The sequence below is a fragment of the Coffea eugenioides genome, chromosome 9 (assembly GCF_003713205.1).
Source record: "Coffea eugenioides isolate CCC68of chromosome 9, Ceug_1.0, whole genome shotgun sequence".
In the NCBI taxonomy this organism is placed as follows: domain Eukaryota; kingdom Viridiplantae; phylum Streptophyta; class Magnoliopsida; order Gentianales; family Rubiaceae; genus Coffea; species Coffea eugenioides.
This window is the reverse complement of record NC_040043.1, coordinates 31,739,818-31,755,071: the sequence shown is the minus strand read 5'-3', so window position 1 is coordinate 31,755,071 and position 15,254 is coordinate 31,739,818. Positions and strand designations below refer to the sequence as shown.

Below are 15,254 nucleotides of genomic sequence, written 5' to 3'. Positions count from 1 at the left end.
TGCTAGTGTTCTCCTTCACTTCCCCTTGAAATTTTTAGTTCCCTAAGCTTCCCAAGCTTCCAATTTACAAGTTAATCGGTTTAGTTGTTCTTGTTTTCACTCACAAGGCTTGATTCAAGGTTGAAATGGAAAGCTCTCTTCACTCTTTCTCCCTTTCTTGCTCTCGGCCAAACCAAGGAAAAATGGTGAAGAAATGGAGCCAAAGTGAAAATAAGAAGCAAAGAAAATTGGCTTGGTCAAAGGTCTCTAAGTAACCAACAAGTGTCACACTTTGGTTAATCCAAATTTTTTTTCTTTTCTCTTGTTTTCCAAGTCAAAAATTTCGGCCCTCAAGATCAGATTTTGAGCTGATATTTAAGCTCTAATATCAAAGAGATTAACTTGATAAAAATGGTGTGTTCAATCGGTAGTGAACGGCACTCGTCGGTTTGAACTGATTTTCCCTAAATCGCATATACTAGGGTTTTAACTTGTAATTCACTACCTTATTATTATCACTTCTAATCATATTCTTAATATAATCTAAAACTCACTCTTAATCACCAAAATTTATCGCACTAGCGGGTCCCACGTCTATAATGCGTTTCAAATTTAACGTACACTAACTCATACTAGGAAAATCATTTAAAACTGTACCTGCTTATAAAAATGCATAGAAACTTTAATATTGTAAAGGCAAGTATAAAAATGTAGGCAAAAATAAAATAAGGTCTAGAAAATGGGAAAATTTTCGGGTGAGATTTTGGTTCAGTAATTTGAAATTTTGACCTGGATACACTACTAACTGGACTGAGTGGTCTTCATCAAAGTTGTAGGCCTTTATCTTAGTTTCGAAACATTATAAACTGCACCCTAATCCGATAAGTGTATCTTTGGTTGTGTCCGTTACGCAAAACAACGTCAAATCTGTCTTTTGTTTCTTAACTCAAACTTCATTTCCGGACATTTTCTTAGATTGATTTTGTACTTATACAATATTGAGCCTATTGAATGGCTATTGAAATGGGATGATTTTGTGTGTGATTTTGGGACGGATTGAGAAAAAGAATGAAGTCATAAATGGCTGAAAAATAGGTAAATACGAAGGGCATGCTGCCCAAATTTGCACTCAAGAACTAGGCAAGGATTTGAGGACGAATACCACTTGAACCATCTAGGATATTTACGTCTTCTATTATTAAGGCATATAAATTAGAATTCGATCGAAACTTGTACCCTTGGAAAAATGAAATTTTCGCCTAATAAAAATACGTTTTCTTTGTCACTTCGACTCAAATGGAGATTTTAAAGTTTGACGAGTGAGACTAAGTTTTACAACTATTTTACTTATATCCTTTGGTTTAAATGTACTCTTTTCACTACCAAAACCCTATTATACTTTGTACTAGTACGTATTCGAATTTTCTTTGAATCACTTAAATCTTTGATGGTTGAAGTATAATGTGTTCTTTTGATTATATTAGAGTTCCTTGGTGATTGAGGGTGTTATCCGAAAGGATACTTTGGACGTTATTTTACGTAAATATGTGAGTGTTCTTTGTTTGATATGTTTCCATGAAATATATGATTTGTTGTGGATATTTGATTAAATGATAAATGTTTGTTACAAATGAATTTTGCTAGGCGAGTGTGTACTTTATCGCACTCGACCTAAATGAATGTGAAATTTTCAATGATTAAATGTTAGTTATGCATGAATGTAAGCCGTTTGGCTGAACTGGGCCCTTGCCCTTCGTTGCCGGTCGACTCGAGCCAGAAGCGGACTCGGTCGGACGATTTGGTGACTCTGGGTAAAAGTTTGGTATACTCGAGTATTACCACGTTGTCGGGTGGAGTCTGACCAATGTCCAGAAGGGGGAAGAATGAAATGAATGAACGAGTGACAATGTCAATGGAAGGGTTTTCACGTACAAATTGCATTTTAAAATGATTAGAGGAATAAGGAAATGAAAGGTGAATGAAGGAATGAAAGGCTCCATGTGAGCATGTATCCTTTTAATGAATGTGTTACCATTGTTTTATATTGTTAATGTTTCCTGAATTACGTGTTGTTACATGACTAATGTTCTTGTTTAAGTTGATTATGTGTCTGGAACCTCACTGGGCTTTAAACTCATTCCGTTAGTTTTGTTTTCCTTACAGGGGATGCGAGCAAGGGCGAAAGACCTATATAGAATAGCATCGTCTAGTCCTTTTGAAATTTTTTATTTGTACCCGCTCTAGTGCTTTTAATCATTGAAAATTTCACATTCATTTAGGTTGAGTGCGATAAAGTACACACTCGCCTAGCAAAATTCATTTGTAACAAACATTTATCATTTAATCAAATATCCACAACAAATCACATATTTCATGGAAACATATCAAACAAAGAACACTCACCTATTTATACAAAATAACGTCCAAAGTATCCTTCTGGATAACACCCTTAATCACCAAGGAACCCTAATATAATCAAAAGAATACATTATGCTTCAACCATCAAAGATTTAAGTGATTCAAAGAAAATGCGAATACGTACTAGTACAAAGTATAAATAGGGTTTTGGTAGTGAAAAGAGTATATTTAAACCAAAGGACATAAGTAAAATATTTGTAAAACTTATGCTCACTCGTAAAACTTTAAAATCTCCATTTGAGTCGAAATGACAAAGAAAACGTATTTCTATCGGTCGAAAATTTCATTTTTCCAAGGGTACAAGTTTCGGTCGAATTCTAACTTATATACCTTAATAAGAGAAGACGTAAATATCCTAGATGGTTCAAGTGGTATTCGTTCTCAAATCCTTACCTAGTTCTCGAGTGCAAATTTGGGCAGCACGCCCTTCGTATTTACCTATTTTTCAGCCATTTATGGCTTCATTCTTTTTCTCAATCCGTCCCAAAATCACACACAAAATCATCCCATTTCAATAGCTGTTCAATCGGCTCAATGTCGTACAAGTACAAAATCAACCTAGGAAAATGTCCGAAAATAAAGTTTGAGTTAAGAAACAAAAGACAGATTTGACGTTGTTTTGCGTAACGGACACAACCGAAGATACACTTATCGGATTAGGGTGTTATTTATACCGTTTCGAAACTAAGATAAAGGCCTACAACTTTGATGAAGACCACTCAGTCCAGTTCATCCAGGTCAAAATTTCAAATTAAAAAACCAGAATCTCACATTCGGGCTAGTTAACCGCACTATGCGTAAACGACAATAACTCAGGCTACCTGATCCGGCTCGTTCTCATTTTCTCCTTCGGGGTTTCGTCCTCACCTTCTACCTCTATCTCGACTATCGGAGTCCATTTAGGTTCAAAAGTCTATAAATCGAAACTTAACGTGTACTTATTATTCAAACTATGAACAAAATAAAAAACACAAAGCATATGCACAAAAGACACGCAAAATATAAGTTCAAAAGATTATATTCAAATATATACATATATTTACAAAGTCACACTAAAAGATATACAAGTTATCCGACATCCAGTCGGTACAAAACCCATTATTTACATGAGCACTTCGGCTCCAAAAATATAGTCAACCATCAGATAACAAAAGAAACCAGGCATACTGGTTATAACAAAAACAAACATGCCAGATAGTCAAAAGGAAATCCCAACAACGGCCCTACGCGCCTTCCCTATGGCCCCAATCCCCAACGGAACCAAAAGTGTTCATCTCGTCCATTAGCTCTGGGCCGGTAGCTCGTGGTAGTGCCTCCGCGGCCACATCTAACAGGACATCACAGTCCAGCATGATACCCGAGCCCTCTCCCTCAGTTGCCCCTTCATAGCGAAGAGGTGCTGGTGTGTGTCATAGAGCTGACGACGAATAGCGTCCGTCCTTTCCACCTCAACTCGGAGGCCCTGCTCCAAATCCCTAATGTGCATAGCCTGCTCGTGGGCAATTTCTCTAACCTCCTCCAGCTGTCTAGCCAAACGATCAGCCGCCTTCCTCAGGCGACGTCGCTCGTCGTCCACTGCTAGGACGACCTCTTCGGGATAACCGAATATGTATCGACACTCACATGGCCGGTCCATTTGGCAAAAAGGTGAGCACAACGTATACGGCCCCCCAAACCTTTTCTGATATCGAAGCACACGCCGGCGTAAAACCTGGTTCACCGGGCCCCCTGCACTCAGAGGTCTCGGTTCAGGTCCCGATCCACTAGGTTCCCCGGCCTCCATATCTACAAAACATTATTTGGTCAGTTCTTCGATATTTCAGCTTAAAATATATCATTCATCTTAAATAGAATCACATATTCCTAATGCCTATCATGTATGTCCCAATTACCCAAATCCTCTAACCTAGGCGCTCTGATACCACCTGTGACGCCCGCACGCCAGGACTCAAAAAGACAAAGCAATAAAAACTAGATAAATCAAAAGAGTAATATTCACAATATATACAACCCCAAAAGAGTTCTATTTACATCCTCAAAAAGAGTTGTCCAAACTACTACATTGTCCTATGCTACTAATCAAAAGTAGAAAGTAGATCCAAAGAGGGGTCCTTATTCAGATCACCAAAACAAGAAAAAACATCTTAATTGTTTGGCTATTACAAACAAAGCCTAATTATTCTGGTGATAGTGCCAAAAGTTCCACGCGTCGGCCCCTGTTAAGGAAAACCAAGGGAAATGGGTAAGTTATATGCTTAGTAAGTAAACAGGGGTAAAAACGTAAGGTTCACATTAAGATGAATAATTACGTCACAAAGATGTCAAATCGAAAATATAAAAGTAACAACACAAGTTAAGAATACAGGTTAGCTCCAAAGCCACGTCATCTGCCATGTATGACCTCCTGTTGACACTCCGTCGACCACCGATAAGGGTCCGTAGAACTCCACTTGTACTCACACCTAACACCTTATCACCTTCACTGGCCTGTCACCTCACGAAATGGCTTGAGCAAACGAAACGAAATTGAACTTGATTCACAAGCTCGGTTCACAAACTTGGTTCACAGAACCACAAACTTGGTGACCTTAAGACTAGGTTGGACTGATTTCGACCAAACCCCGGCCGGCTCGAATAGTCCGTTTAGATCTTGAAATCGGGACTCATAAAAGTCACCCCAAATTACAAGTTCAAAGGATTCAACACCAAAATAATTCATATATACACATCTCATAAAGAAGCACAAGTGCAAATTAGGGTTTAGGTCGAGTGTGATCAAGTACACCCTCGCCTAAGCACACTCTCATCCACACGAAAGCACATAAGCAAGTTATACACAAAAACGGTCTGAATATTTACACAAAACACAAAGATAGCACAAGGGCGAAAATCACTTCGCGTGTGATAGCTAGTAGGCCCCACCGGCTCCGTCTAGCTCGCCACCGTCTGTAATAGAAGGTTGCACCACATTATTACACAAACCACTACTAAAGTGCATAAATCAAGCAAAGCGGCAAAACGGGCACATGCACGCGCGGAAATGGCAAACGAAAACAGGAACGGCCGGCAAACGGAAATGGACAGATTTGGCACTTAGAACTGTTTCGATCAATTTTCAGGCTACGGTTATCGGATCGAAGTGCATGAGGTACCGTTGTGAAGCTAAGAAGAAGGGCTACAACTTTCATGAATACACCTCAAGCCAGATCTCATTGGGACTAGGACAAAAATGCACAAGACAGTTCCAGCCGTTTCAATTCAGGTTACCGAGCAGGTCCTGTTTGAACGACTATAACTCATGACTCAGAGATCGGAATCAAGAAATTCTAAAGGCTTTGGAAAGCTCATTTATAAGGCTATAACTTTTGTGTTTTATCCAAAAGTTGAATCAGTACAGAGCATAGGGAAAAACGGGTCCAAACTTCTTGTCAGAACTATCCAACTTCAAAAGCAGTTCTGACACCCGATTTTTTTTTGGGTATAACTAAAATTACGGAACTCGGATTTGAACGCACTTTATACCGTTTTGAAACTGAAATTTTTCTTCTCCTCTCAAGCTTCAAGTTTCGGCCCTCTCTCCCTCTTTCTCCTTTTGGTTTTTGTTTTGTTTATTTCTTAGGATTATCTAACAAATCTTATGATATAAACTTAGTCAAAGAATTAGAAATGGTATAAAGTGCGTATAAAGTTTTTTGTTTCAGTTTCAAAACGGTATAAAGTGCGTCCAAATCCGAATTCCGTAACTCTAGTTATACCCAAAACAAAATCGGGTGTCAGAATTGCCTTTGAAGTTGGACAGTTCTGACAGGAACTTTGGACCCGTTTTTCCCTATACTCTGTACTGATTCAACTTTTGGTCAAAACACAAAAGTTATAGCCTTAGAAATGAACTTTCCAACGCCTCTGGAATTTCTTGATTCCGATCTCTGAGTCATGAGTTATAGTCGTTCAAACAGGGCCTGCTCGGTAACCTGAATTGAAACGGCTGGGACTGTCTTGTGCATTTTTGTCCTAGTCCCATTAAGATCTGGCTTGAGGTGTCTTCATGAAAGTTGTAGCCCTTCTTCTTAGCTTCGCAACGGTACCTCATGCACTTCGATCCGATAACCGTAGCTTGAAAATTGATCAAAACAGTTCTAGGTGCCAAATCTACCCGTTTCCGTTTGCCGGCCGTTTCCGCGCGTGCATGTGCCCATTTTGCCGTTTTACTTGATTTACGCACTTTAGTAGTGGTTTGTATAATAATGTGGTGCAACCTTCTATTACAGACGGTGGCGAGCTAGACGGAGCCAGTGAGGCCTACTAGCTATCACATGCGAAGTGATTTTCGCCCTTGTGCTATCTTTGTATTTTGTGTAAGTATTCAAGTCGTTTTTGTGCATAACTTGCTTATGTGCTTTCATGTGGATGAGAGGGTACTTAGGCGAGGGTGTACTTGATCACACTCGACCTAAACCCTAATTTGCACTTGTACTTCTTTATGAGATGTGTATATATGAATTATTTTGGTGTTGAACCCCTTGAACTTGTAGTTCGAGGTGACTTTTGTGGGACCCGATCTCAAGACCTAGACGGACTATTCGAGCCGGCCAGGGTTTGGTCGAAATCAGTCCAACCTAGTCTTATGGTCACTAAGTTTGTGGTTCTGTGAACCAAGTTTGTGAACCGAACTTGTGAATCAAGTTCAATTTCGTTTCGTTTGCTCGAACCATTTCGTGAGATAACTGGCCAGTAAGGGCGATAAGGTGTTAGGTGGGAGTACAAGTGCAGTTCTACAAACCCTTATCGGTGGTCGACAGGAGGTCATACATGGCACATGACGTGACTTTGGAGCCAACCTGTATCCTTAACTTGTGTTGTTACTTTTATATTTTCGATTTGACATCTTTGTGACGTAATTGTTCGTTTTAATGTGAACCTTACGTTTTTACCCCTGTTTACTTACTAAGCATATAACTTACCCCTTTCCCTTGGTTTTCCTTAACAGGTGCCGATGCGGGAAACTTATCACTAAAATAGTTAGGCTTGGTTTATAATAGCCAAACAATTAAGATGTTTTTTCTTGTTTTGATGATCTGAATAAGGACCCCTCTTTGGGTCTACTTTCTACTTTTGATTACTAGCATAGGATAATGTAGTAGTCTGGATAACTCCTTTTGAAGATGTAAATAGAACTCTTTTGGGGTTGTATATATTGTGAATAGTACTCTTTTGATTTATCTAGTTTTTATTGTTTTGTGTTTTTGAGTCCTAACGCGAGTTAGGCAGGCGTCCCGCCGATACGCTCGGATTCGTTCTTGGGAGAAGTGGGGGCAATCTCACTTTTAATAACTCATCTCCAATAAAGTGCACCAAGGAGAAGAGAAGAAATGACGTTCTCCACTAAGAAAAAGATCAGTGAAGCAAAGGAAAAACATTTGATTTTTGTAGTCTCACTAGTCCTGCAAAAGCTTAATATCTTCAATAAGAAAGTGCACCTCATTCAATTATATAAGCAAATATAAGTCATCGACAAAGAAAAAGAAGTTTAACCTACATAATATATCATGCCTGCAAGTCAAAATCTCATGAATGTTCCATCCTATTATACTTGAATTTTTGTTCAGCATTGTAACTATCTGAAATATTTGATGGAAAAGATTAAAAAAAGGTGGCAAAAGTCTGAAGAAATTGAAAGACCTACATCATAGATAGCTTCATGGATTCATCACCCTCATATGACAGATAAAAAATGATGAGAAGAGCTTACTTTTGAAGAAGGTTTCAACTGCAACATGCATTTCAGGAAACACACTCGGAAGAAAGAAAAGTAAGTGCTAAAAATGCAAATAATCAGAAAAAGCAAAACATAGTAGCTATGCAAAGAGGAAAAAGTACAATACTAAAATAATGACATGCCTCATCTACTTCAAAATTTGTCAAAATCTTATATAATACAAGATTAATCAAGAGAAAGCCTACCAGTTACGAATGCAAGAAGAGGAGGATTTGCGATCTGAAAGCTTTGTGGAGAATTAGGCGAGGAACTTTAAACAGTTTGTTCGTCAGTGATTGATGGATAATAGTTGACGATGGATAGAGTGGGGCAGAAAGTGGAAACTGTGGAACTGGACCAAACACAGTGGATTCTTCATCATGTCTCTAACTGAGTCTGTAGAGAAAGGCATCAATGCATGATGACTAAATGATCCAAATACCAAATTACTCAACAAATAAATTATATATGGTCTAAATTCTATTGTAGCAATCTCATTTCTCAGCACAAGCTTTGTTCGATAGTTAGCAGCTAATTTAGGGTTTATTCTTCAGTGGTGGTGGTGGTGGTGGTGGTGGTGGTGGTTTTGGAGGTGACTGAGGTTGGAGAGCTGTGTTTTTCTTTATTTGAGTTTATTCTTCAGTGGTGGTGGCAGCAGTGACGCTGGTAGTGATTAGCCAACAGAGGCAGAGGAAGAGACATATGTAAGATGGGAAAGAGATGAAATCACGGAAGTAATGAGAGAATTCTAGAGGTTGAGGTGCAAGAAGGCTTTGACATATCACCCTCCACATGGTGCTTTGCTGGATTAGGAGTTGGCTGAAGTGAAGCATTCGTCTTCAGCTGGTTGCTTTATGAAGTGAAGCATCGCAACACGTGTTACTGCTCCATTTGTTATATAATCAGAGAAATTTAAGAACTCAAAATCCTGTAGGCAACCCACACCTCTTTTAAACTTTCACCCTGATGAATACTATAAACACCCTTTCACATGTTTCTTTTTGCTTCAGGATTCTGCAAAGTAGCTTCTATGTTCTAAGTCAAATAGACTTCAGAGAAAAGGATGAATTAGATGCTTAACTGTAATCCATCTACATCTAATACTGCCTTTATAAATCAGATTTGATAGAATGTCCATCATTGAGACACATATCAACAAACTATCAATTACCCCATGTTAAGATAAACCAATACATTTGCGAATTTGGATATACAAAAGTAAAGAAACGAAACAAGATTAGAAAGTTGACCTTCTCGTTCAGAGAAATAAGTCTAGCTGTTTTTCTTGCACCGTAATGTAATTATAGTTCAGTCAACATGCACACAAATCTGATTCCCTGAATCCCAGTTATAAGTTTGGTTTACCATTCTTCAGTTTAATTTCAGATCAGTTGTAGGAAGACCAAGTATAGCTGGTAACATGGATAACTCTTAACTGCTTTCAACCATCTAGCATTGATCTAGTATTGATCAAAGGAGACCAGCCCTGAATATCATACAAAAATTCACAGCAATCGGTCAAATGAGCCTTGTAAATATATAAATCATGTGGTATGCATAACTTTAATCAACTGCACACACAGAATCTTATTGACAGATCAATAAATTCAACACCCACAGTCAATCTGCATGCAGCAACAGAACTACAGTACAGCAAAAATATACGATCAGGGCAGAGATAGAGTGAAGAATTTACCTTCCAAAAGAACCAGACCTAAGCTTTCATTATCATTTATCACAATTGTAACTCAACAGAAACCACTAACCTCACTTGTTCATGTCAAATACAGGCCTCAATTATAATACGGAAGGCATCAAAAGCAGAACAAGCAAATCAAGTAAATGAAACCTCAATTGTGAGTAACAAATTCATAAGCGCAAAACCAATAATTCATGTGGATATGCACGGCAAACCTCTGGCCTCACTTGTTTATGTCAAACACAATACTCAATTATATAAACAAATGCATCAAGAGCCACAAAAAAAAAAGCAATTCATAACCATGCAACCCTCAACTGTCAGTAATGAATTAATAAGACCAAAGCCAATAATTCATGTGCATATGCCAGTCATATGCTCTGCCTGAATCTAATCAATTATACATGTAAATTTATACATGCATGTAAACAATTCATACACACATGTAAGCTGGAGGTGAAGCAAAAATCAAGAAACTTATATTCTCACCACAGAGTTTAAGTATCCGGGTAAATCTCCAGAATCTGTAGTTCGCACAAAACTCTTTGGCCTAACTGATCTGGTAAGCAAGCTCTCTCAAAAGCAGCAATCAGTCAGCAGTTCCAACAGACCTTCTTGCACCGGCCACTCACTGCAGGAACTAAAGGAACAACAGTTACAAACAACAACTGTCTTTATAGGCAAACTCAGTCTAATACAAAAGCCACCAGAGTTACTTGAAATTACCGTATAATCAGTCCATGCTATGGTAGCAAACCATGATGCTTTTTATATAGTTATAATTTGAAGAAGTGCAGGTTTCGAACCCTGTGCCCATACAATAGTCAGGTCTGAAGCCGCATTGAGCATTTCAACAGATTGCAGCTAAAACTTCAATGGATGCAAACCTAGTTAAAGTTGACTAAAGAATATATGCATCTATCCAATCTATGCTATATGACTTTGTCAAACAACTGGGATTGTTTCCAATGTATGCTATATGGCTTCCTTAAACAACTGGGATTGCTAAAACAATCCCAATAATTATAATGGTTTTTTCAGCAAAGCAAAAGAATTTCATAATGGATTCCCCACAAGAACATTCACATAATGAGTACTAAAATAAACAGTTGGAATATCCAGAAAATGTTTGATTCTCTTGTGTACCCTTTTTCACAAAGTTCCTGACTAAGATATGCCATGTCACCTCATTAGGTATAAATCCACAGGCCACGCCTCTATTTAAGAGCATATGGGCATCATTAAGCATGCCCATTCTACAATAGGAACTTATAAGAGTGTTATACGTGATGGGATCCGGACTAATGCCTTCAAACTGCAATTTATCAAAAAGGCTTGTTGCTTCTCGAACACAACCCAACTTACATAGACCATTTAACAAAGTGTTGTATGCAACTATATCAGGTGTCAATCCACGATGAATCATCTCTCTTAAAAATTCAAGTGCCTTTTGTACCTTGCCAATTTTGCACAAGCCATTGATTAAAATGTTGCAGGATATGTTATTAGGATAGACTCCCTTTCTCAAAATTTCCTCAAAAAGTCCCAATGCTTTCTCAACAGCACCATCTTTGCACAGTGCATGTAGAAGGCTACTATATGTGTACTCATCAGGGGCACATCCTCTAAACAACATATCATTTACAAGCTTAAGGGCCTCGTGGATTGCACCTTTTTTCAGGAAAGCATGTATCAATGTGTTGTAGGTAACAGTATTGGCAATAACCCCCTCAAGCAACATATCACGATACATGCTAAGTGCCTCTTCCATCTTATCAACCACGCAAAACCCAAATATTAAAGAGTTGAATGTAAATATATCTGGTTTATATCCATTTCTTGACATATCACCAAAAGTTTCTAATGCCTCCTGGATCTTTCCATCCTTGCACAAAGCAGAGACAAGACAGTTATATCCGACTACATTTAAACTAAGACCTTGCGATGACATCTCAATCAAAAGTTCATTAGCCTCCTCTAAACGTCCTTCATTACAGTATCCCCCAATCAGAATAGTATATGTGATCACATTGGGCTTACAACCCTTGATTGACATCTCCTCAAGAACTTCACAAGCTGACACCAAACAACCCTTTTGGCAAAGGCCATGAATCAAGATGTTATATGTATAAATATCCGGCTGCAAGCCAACATTCATCAGGCCCTCCCTGATAAGAGCTGTTGCTTCATCAAAACGACCAGAGGTCACAAATCCCTTGATCAAAATGTTAAACAGAACAATATTGGGATTGGGTACTCTGTATAGCAGGGCCCTGGCTTCATCTATTTGATCTGTTCTGCAAAAACCATGCATCAAAACTCCATACGTTATAGCATCAGGGGCAAAACCCCGAGCAAGCATTCGATCAACCAATTTGGCAGCCTCATGAATTCGACTGGAATGGCAAAGGCCAGTTACAACATCATTGAAAGTATTGGTATCTGGTATACAGCCCATAAGAAACATCTCCTCCAAAAGCCTCAAGGCATCACCTACTCTATTGGCCTTGGAAAGTGCATGAATCAATGTCTGGTAAACTATAGAATTGGGCACACACCCATGTTTCGTCATGTCTCTCAGAAGTGAACACCCAGAATCCACTTCATTAATCATGCATAGCGCTTTTATTACTCTGGCGAAACATGAAACGCTAGGGGAGACACCTTTGTTAAGCATTTCATAAAAGACATTAACAGCAACTTTAGGACAATTACCATCCACTAGAATTCCCAACACAGCACTATACGATTTAAACGTTGGTTCGCAAGAAAATATCTTCCTCATATCCAAAAGCAACCTAGTGGCTTGACCAGGTAAACCAGCTCTACCGTAATGCTTCATGATCATAATGAAGAGGGACTCCCTGAAAACTATCCCATCCTCCTTCATCTGCAATAACAGTTTATCTAAAGCCTTAAACTCCTTAGCAGCACCAAGTTTATCAATCAAAGTATAGTACACATCAAAAGTGTGACAATAGCCTTTCTGGGCACTAGCCTTCCGAAATAGCTCCAAGGATGTGGGCACATCCAAAGGAAGAGCCAGAAACTTGCTAAGCTGATAAGGGGTAATTTTACTGAGTACTTTCTTAAGCTGTTTGAGGTCAAATGGTTTGAGCAAACTTTCCCATTCATTTTCAGATTCTGAAGCAGCAGCTTTGGCAATATTATTGGTACTATTACTGCAAATCCCACTAATCAAAATTGCAGAAACTACATTCTTGAAGGGTAAAGATTGGGTTTTTCGACAAGGATGAGGCAAATGCTTTGATCTTTTTAGCATAATACTAAGTGGATGCTGAGTGGTGGTCGAATGAGAAATTTCAGAACTCACCTTTCCAATTCAGCTATTGAAATCGACTTGGGAATTGCACAGAAAGACAGCCATAACAAATCAACCTTTAACCCAAAATTCTCTCTTTGAAGACCCTTCACTAAACAGCAATTGGGTGGCAGTGATTCAAGAGAAGGAGAAGGAAAATTAAAAGGGCAAAGAGGACGAGGAGGCTTTCACATCATATGCACGGCGGCTGGTGGTGGTGGAATTTGGAGAGGAGCGGGAGCAAAGGAGGACGAAAGGCAGACTCGAGGGCGGAGATGGCAACGGAAACTCAAGGCTGCTTGAAGCTGGACAAAGTATGTAAAGATAGAAGGGATAACTTCAGAAACCTCCCTTGAGGTTTCTAACAGTGCCACTTGGCACTCTTGAATTTTGAAAAGTCTCACTTACATCCCTCACTTGGGCTTTTGTTTCTTTCTTTCTTTTTAACTTTTGCAGCCCACTTCAAAATATAATATCCCAAAAATTCATTTTCAAAGAGAAAAAGGTTTAGACCAAAACTCTTGTATATTGAAAAAATTGCAGTTTTGGATTCAAATATTTGAAGCATAAGCATTTCTAATCCCTAAATTTGGAAGAAAGTACATGTAGTTCCAAATATTTCAATCTTTGCCCATTAATCTTATTGACTAATTTTTACCAATTGCTATTGCAATCCGATCACATACTACTACATAACAGTAATTAATTTTTTTAAAAGAATTTTAAACTTGAACTAAATGTTGTTGGCCATAAATTGTAGTAAAAGATAATTAATTATTCACTGTAGATCGCCTGTTATTAGTCTTTAGCCCAATAATACAAAAATTCAATTAACAAAAATTTAGGTTAAAGACTAATTACTTTGTTTCAAAACGACTAATTACTCATCTTTATTACAGAGATTATGGCTAGCAATTTTTTTATTAGGTTTTTCTATTTTTTTTAAAATTAGTTGCTAGCATATGACCAAATTCCAATAGTAAACGGTAAAAGTAAGTCATTGGGACTAAATATGCATAAAAACTAAAATATTTGAGACTACATTTGTTTTGATCCAAACTTTAATGACTAAAAGCATTCATACCTCAAACACTTGGAATCAAAATTGTAATTGCTAATTGCTCAGAATATTGTTCGAAAAAAAAATCTCAAGAATAAAGTTCTGACAGAGTTATAGTACAAAACTATGGCTGATTTAGCCTGGCAGTAAAAAAAAAAATTTTTAAAAATTTCTGGGTTGTCAGCCCGGCAGCCACATGCAACTTTTTCTTATAAATATGATGGCTGCCGGCCTGTGTCGAGCAGTCGGCTGCCATCATCAAAAGCCCAAAAAAAGAAAGATATGTGGGGAATGGGGATAGCAGATGATGGGTCCCCATTTTGATGGTTCCTGCAGTTGCTTTCCGGTATGATATGTGGGATGGATTATGGATTCTCCATTCATCGGTTCTAGCTTTATTATTATTAGAATATGTAGTATAAACCAGGAAGATGGTTCGATAGTTTGGTCGTCCTCCATGTGAGTTTCACGTGTGAAAGAGTTGTATTGCTGTTTTTTTTTTCCTTTTCTTTTCATTATTTTGCCTTTTTTCTAAATCCCTACCGCCCTGCCCACTTTTTCCCTTGCTTTGGAACTCAGGAAGCATGATTGCGCTTTTAAGTCTTAAGTCTCTACATAAACAACGGACTGCTTGTAGCTAGCGGTGCTTTGGAATCCCCTCTTTGGACACGATCATTCTTTTTTAGAATTAAATTCTGCTGGCATGCTCTGTATTAGTGGCGGAAGTACCTAATGATTCTTTTGATTCCCAAGACCTCTCTTGCTAGCTTCTCGTGCATTTTCTTCTACAACCTCTGGCCTGCCTATACAACCTCTGGGCTTAAAGATTCTCCGGCGGTTCTTTAGAATCCCCTCTTTGGACATGATCATTATATTTATTTAGCATTAAATTCTGCTAGCATGCTCTGTATTATCGGCGGAACCTAATGATTCCTTTGATTTCCAAGATCTCTCTTGCTACCTTCCCGTGCATTTTCTTCTCTACTTTTCATATATTCTTAGCGGTTCTTTCTCTGCACAA

At 38.3% G+C, this 15,254-nt stretch overlaps 1 protein-coding gene across 5 annotated transcripts; it reads right to left on the bottom strand.

Moving 5' to 3' along the window:
* Positions 1–3,457: 3,457 nt before the first annotated feature.
* On the bottom strand, positions 3,458–13,454 carry LOC113781970 (pentatricopeptide repeat-containing protein At5g64320, mitochondrial). Of its 5 annotated transcripts, XM_027327872.1 has the most exons (5): positions 11,308–13,454; positions 10,578–10,658; positions 10,341–10,482; positions 8,359–8,548; positions 3,458–4,182 (listed from the first exon to the last, which is right to left on the bottom strand). In XM_027327872.1, the coding sequence occupies exons 1-2, from the start codon at positions 13,132–13,134 to the stop codon at positions 10,620–10,622; spliced, it is 1,866 nt and encodes a 621-aa protein (XP_027183673.1). In that variant the 5' UTR covers positions 13,135–13,454; the 3' UTR covers positions 3,458–4,182; positions 8,359–8,548; positions 10,341–10,482; positions 10,578–10,619. The 5 variants fall into 5 exon arrangements, with proteins under 5 accessions (XP_027183673.1, XP_027183672.1, XP_027183671.1 ...); XM_027327871.1 differs by lacking the exons at positions 3,458–4,182; positions 8,359–8,548 and adding an exon at positions 9,592–9,638 and having other exon boundaries at positions 10,341–10,491; XM_027327870.1 differs by lacking the exons at positions 3,458–4,182; positions 8,359–8,548 and adding an exon at positions 9,592–9,638.
* Positions 13,455–15,254: the final 1,800 nt, after the last annotated feature.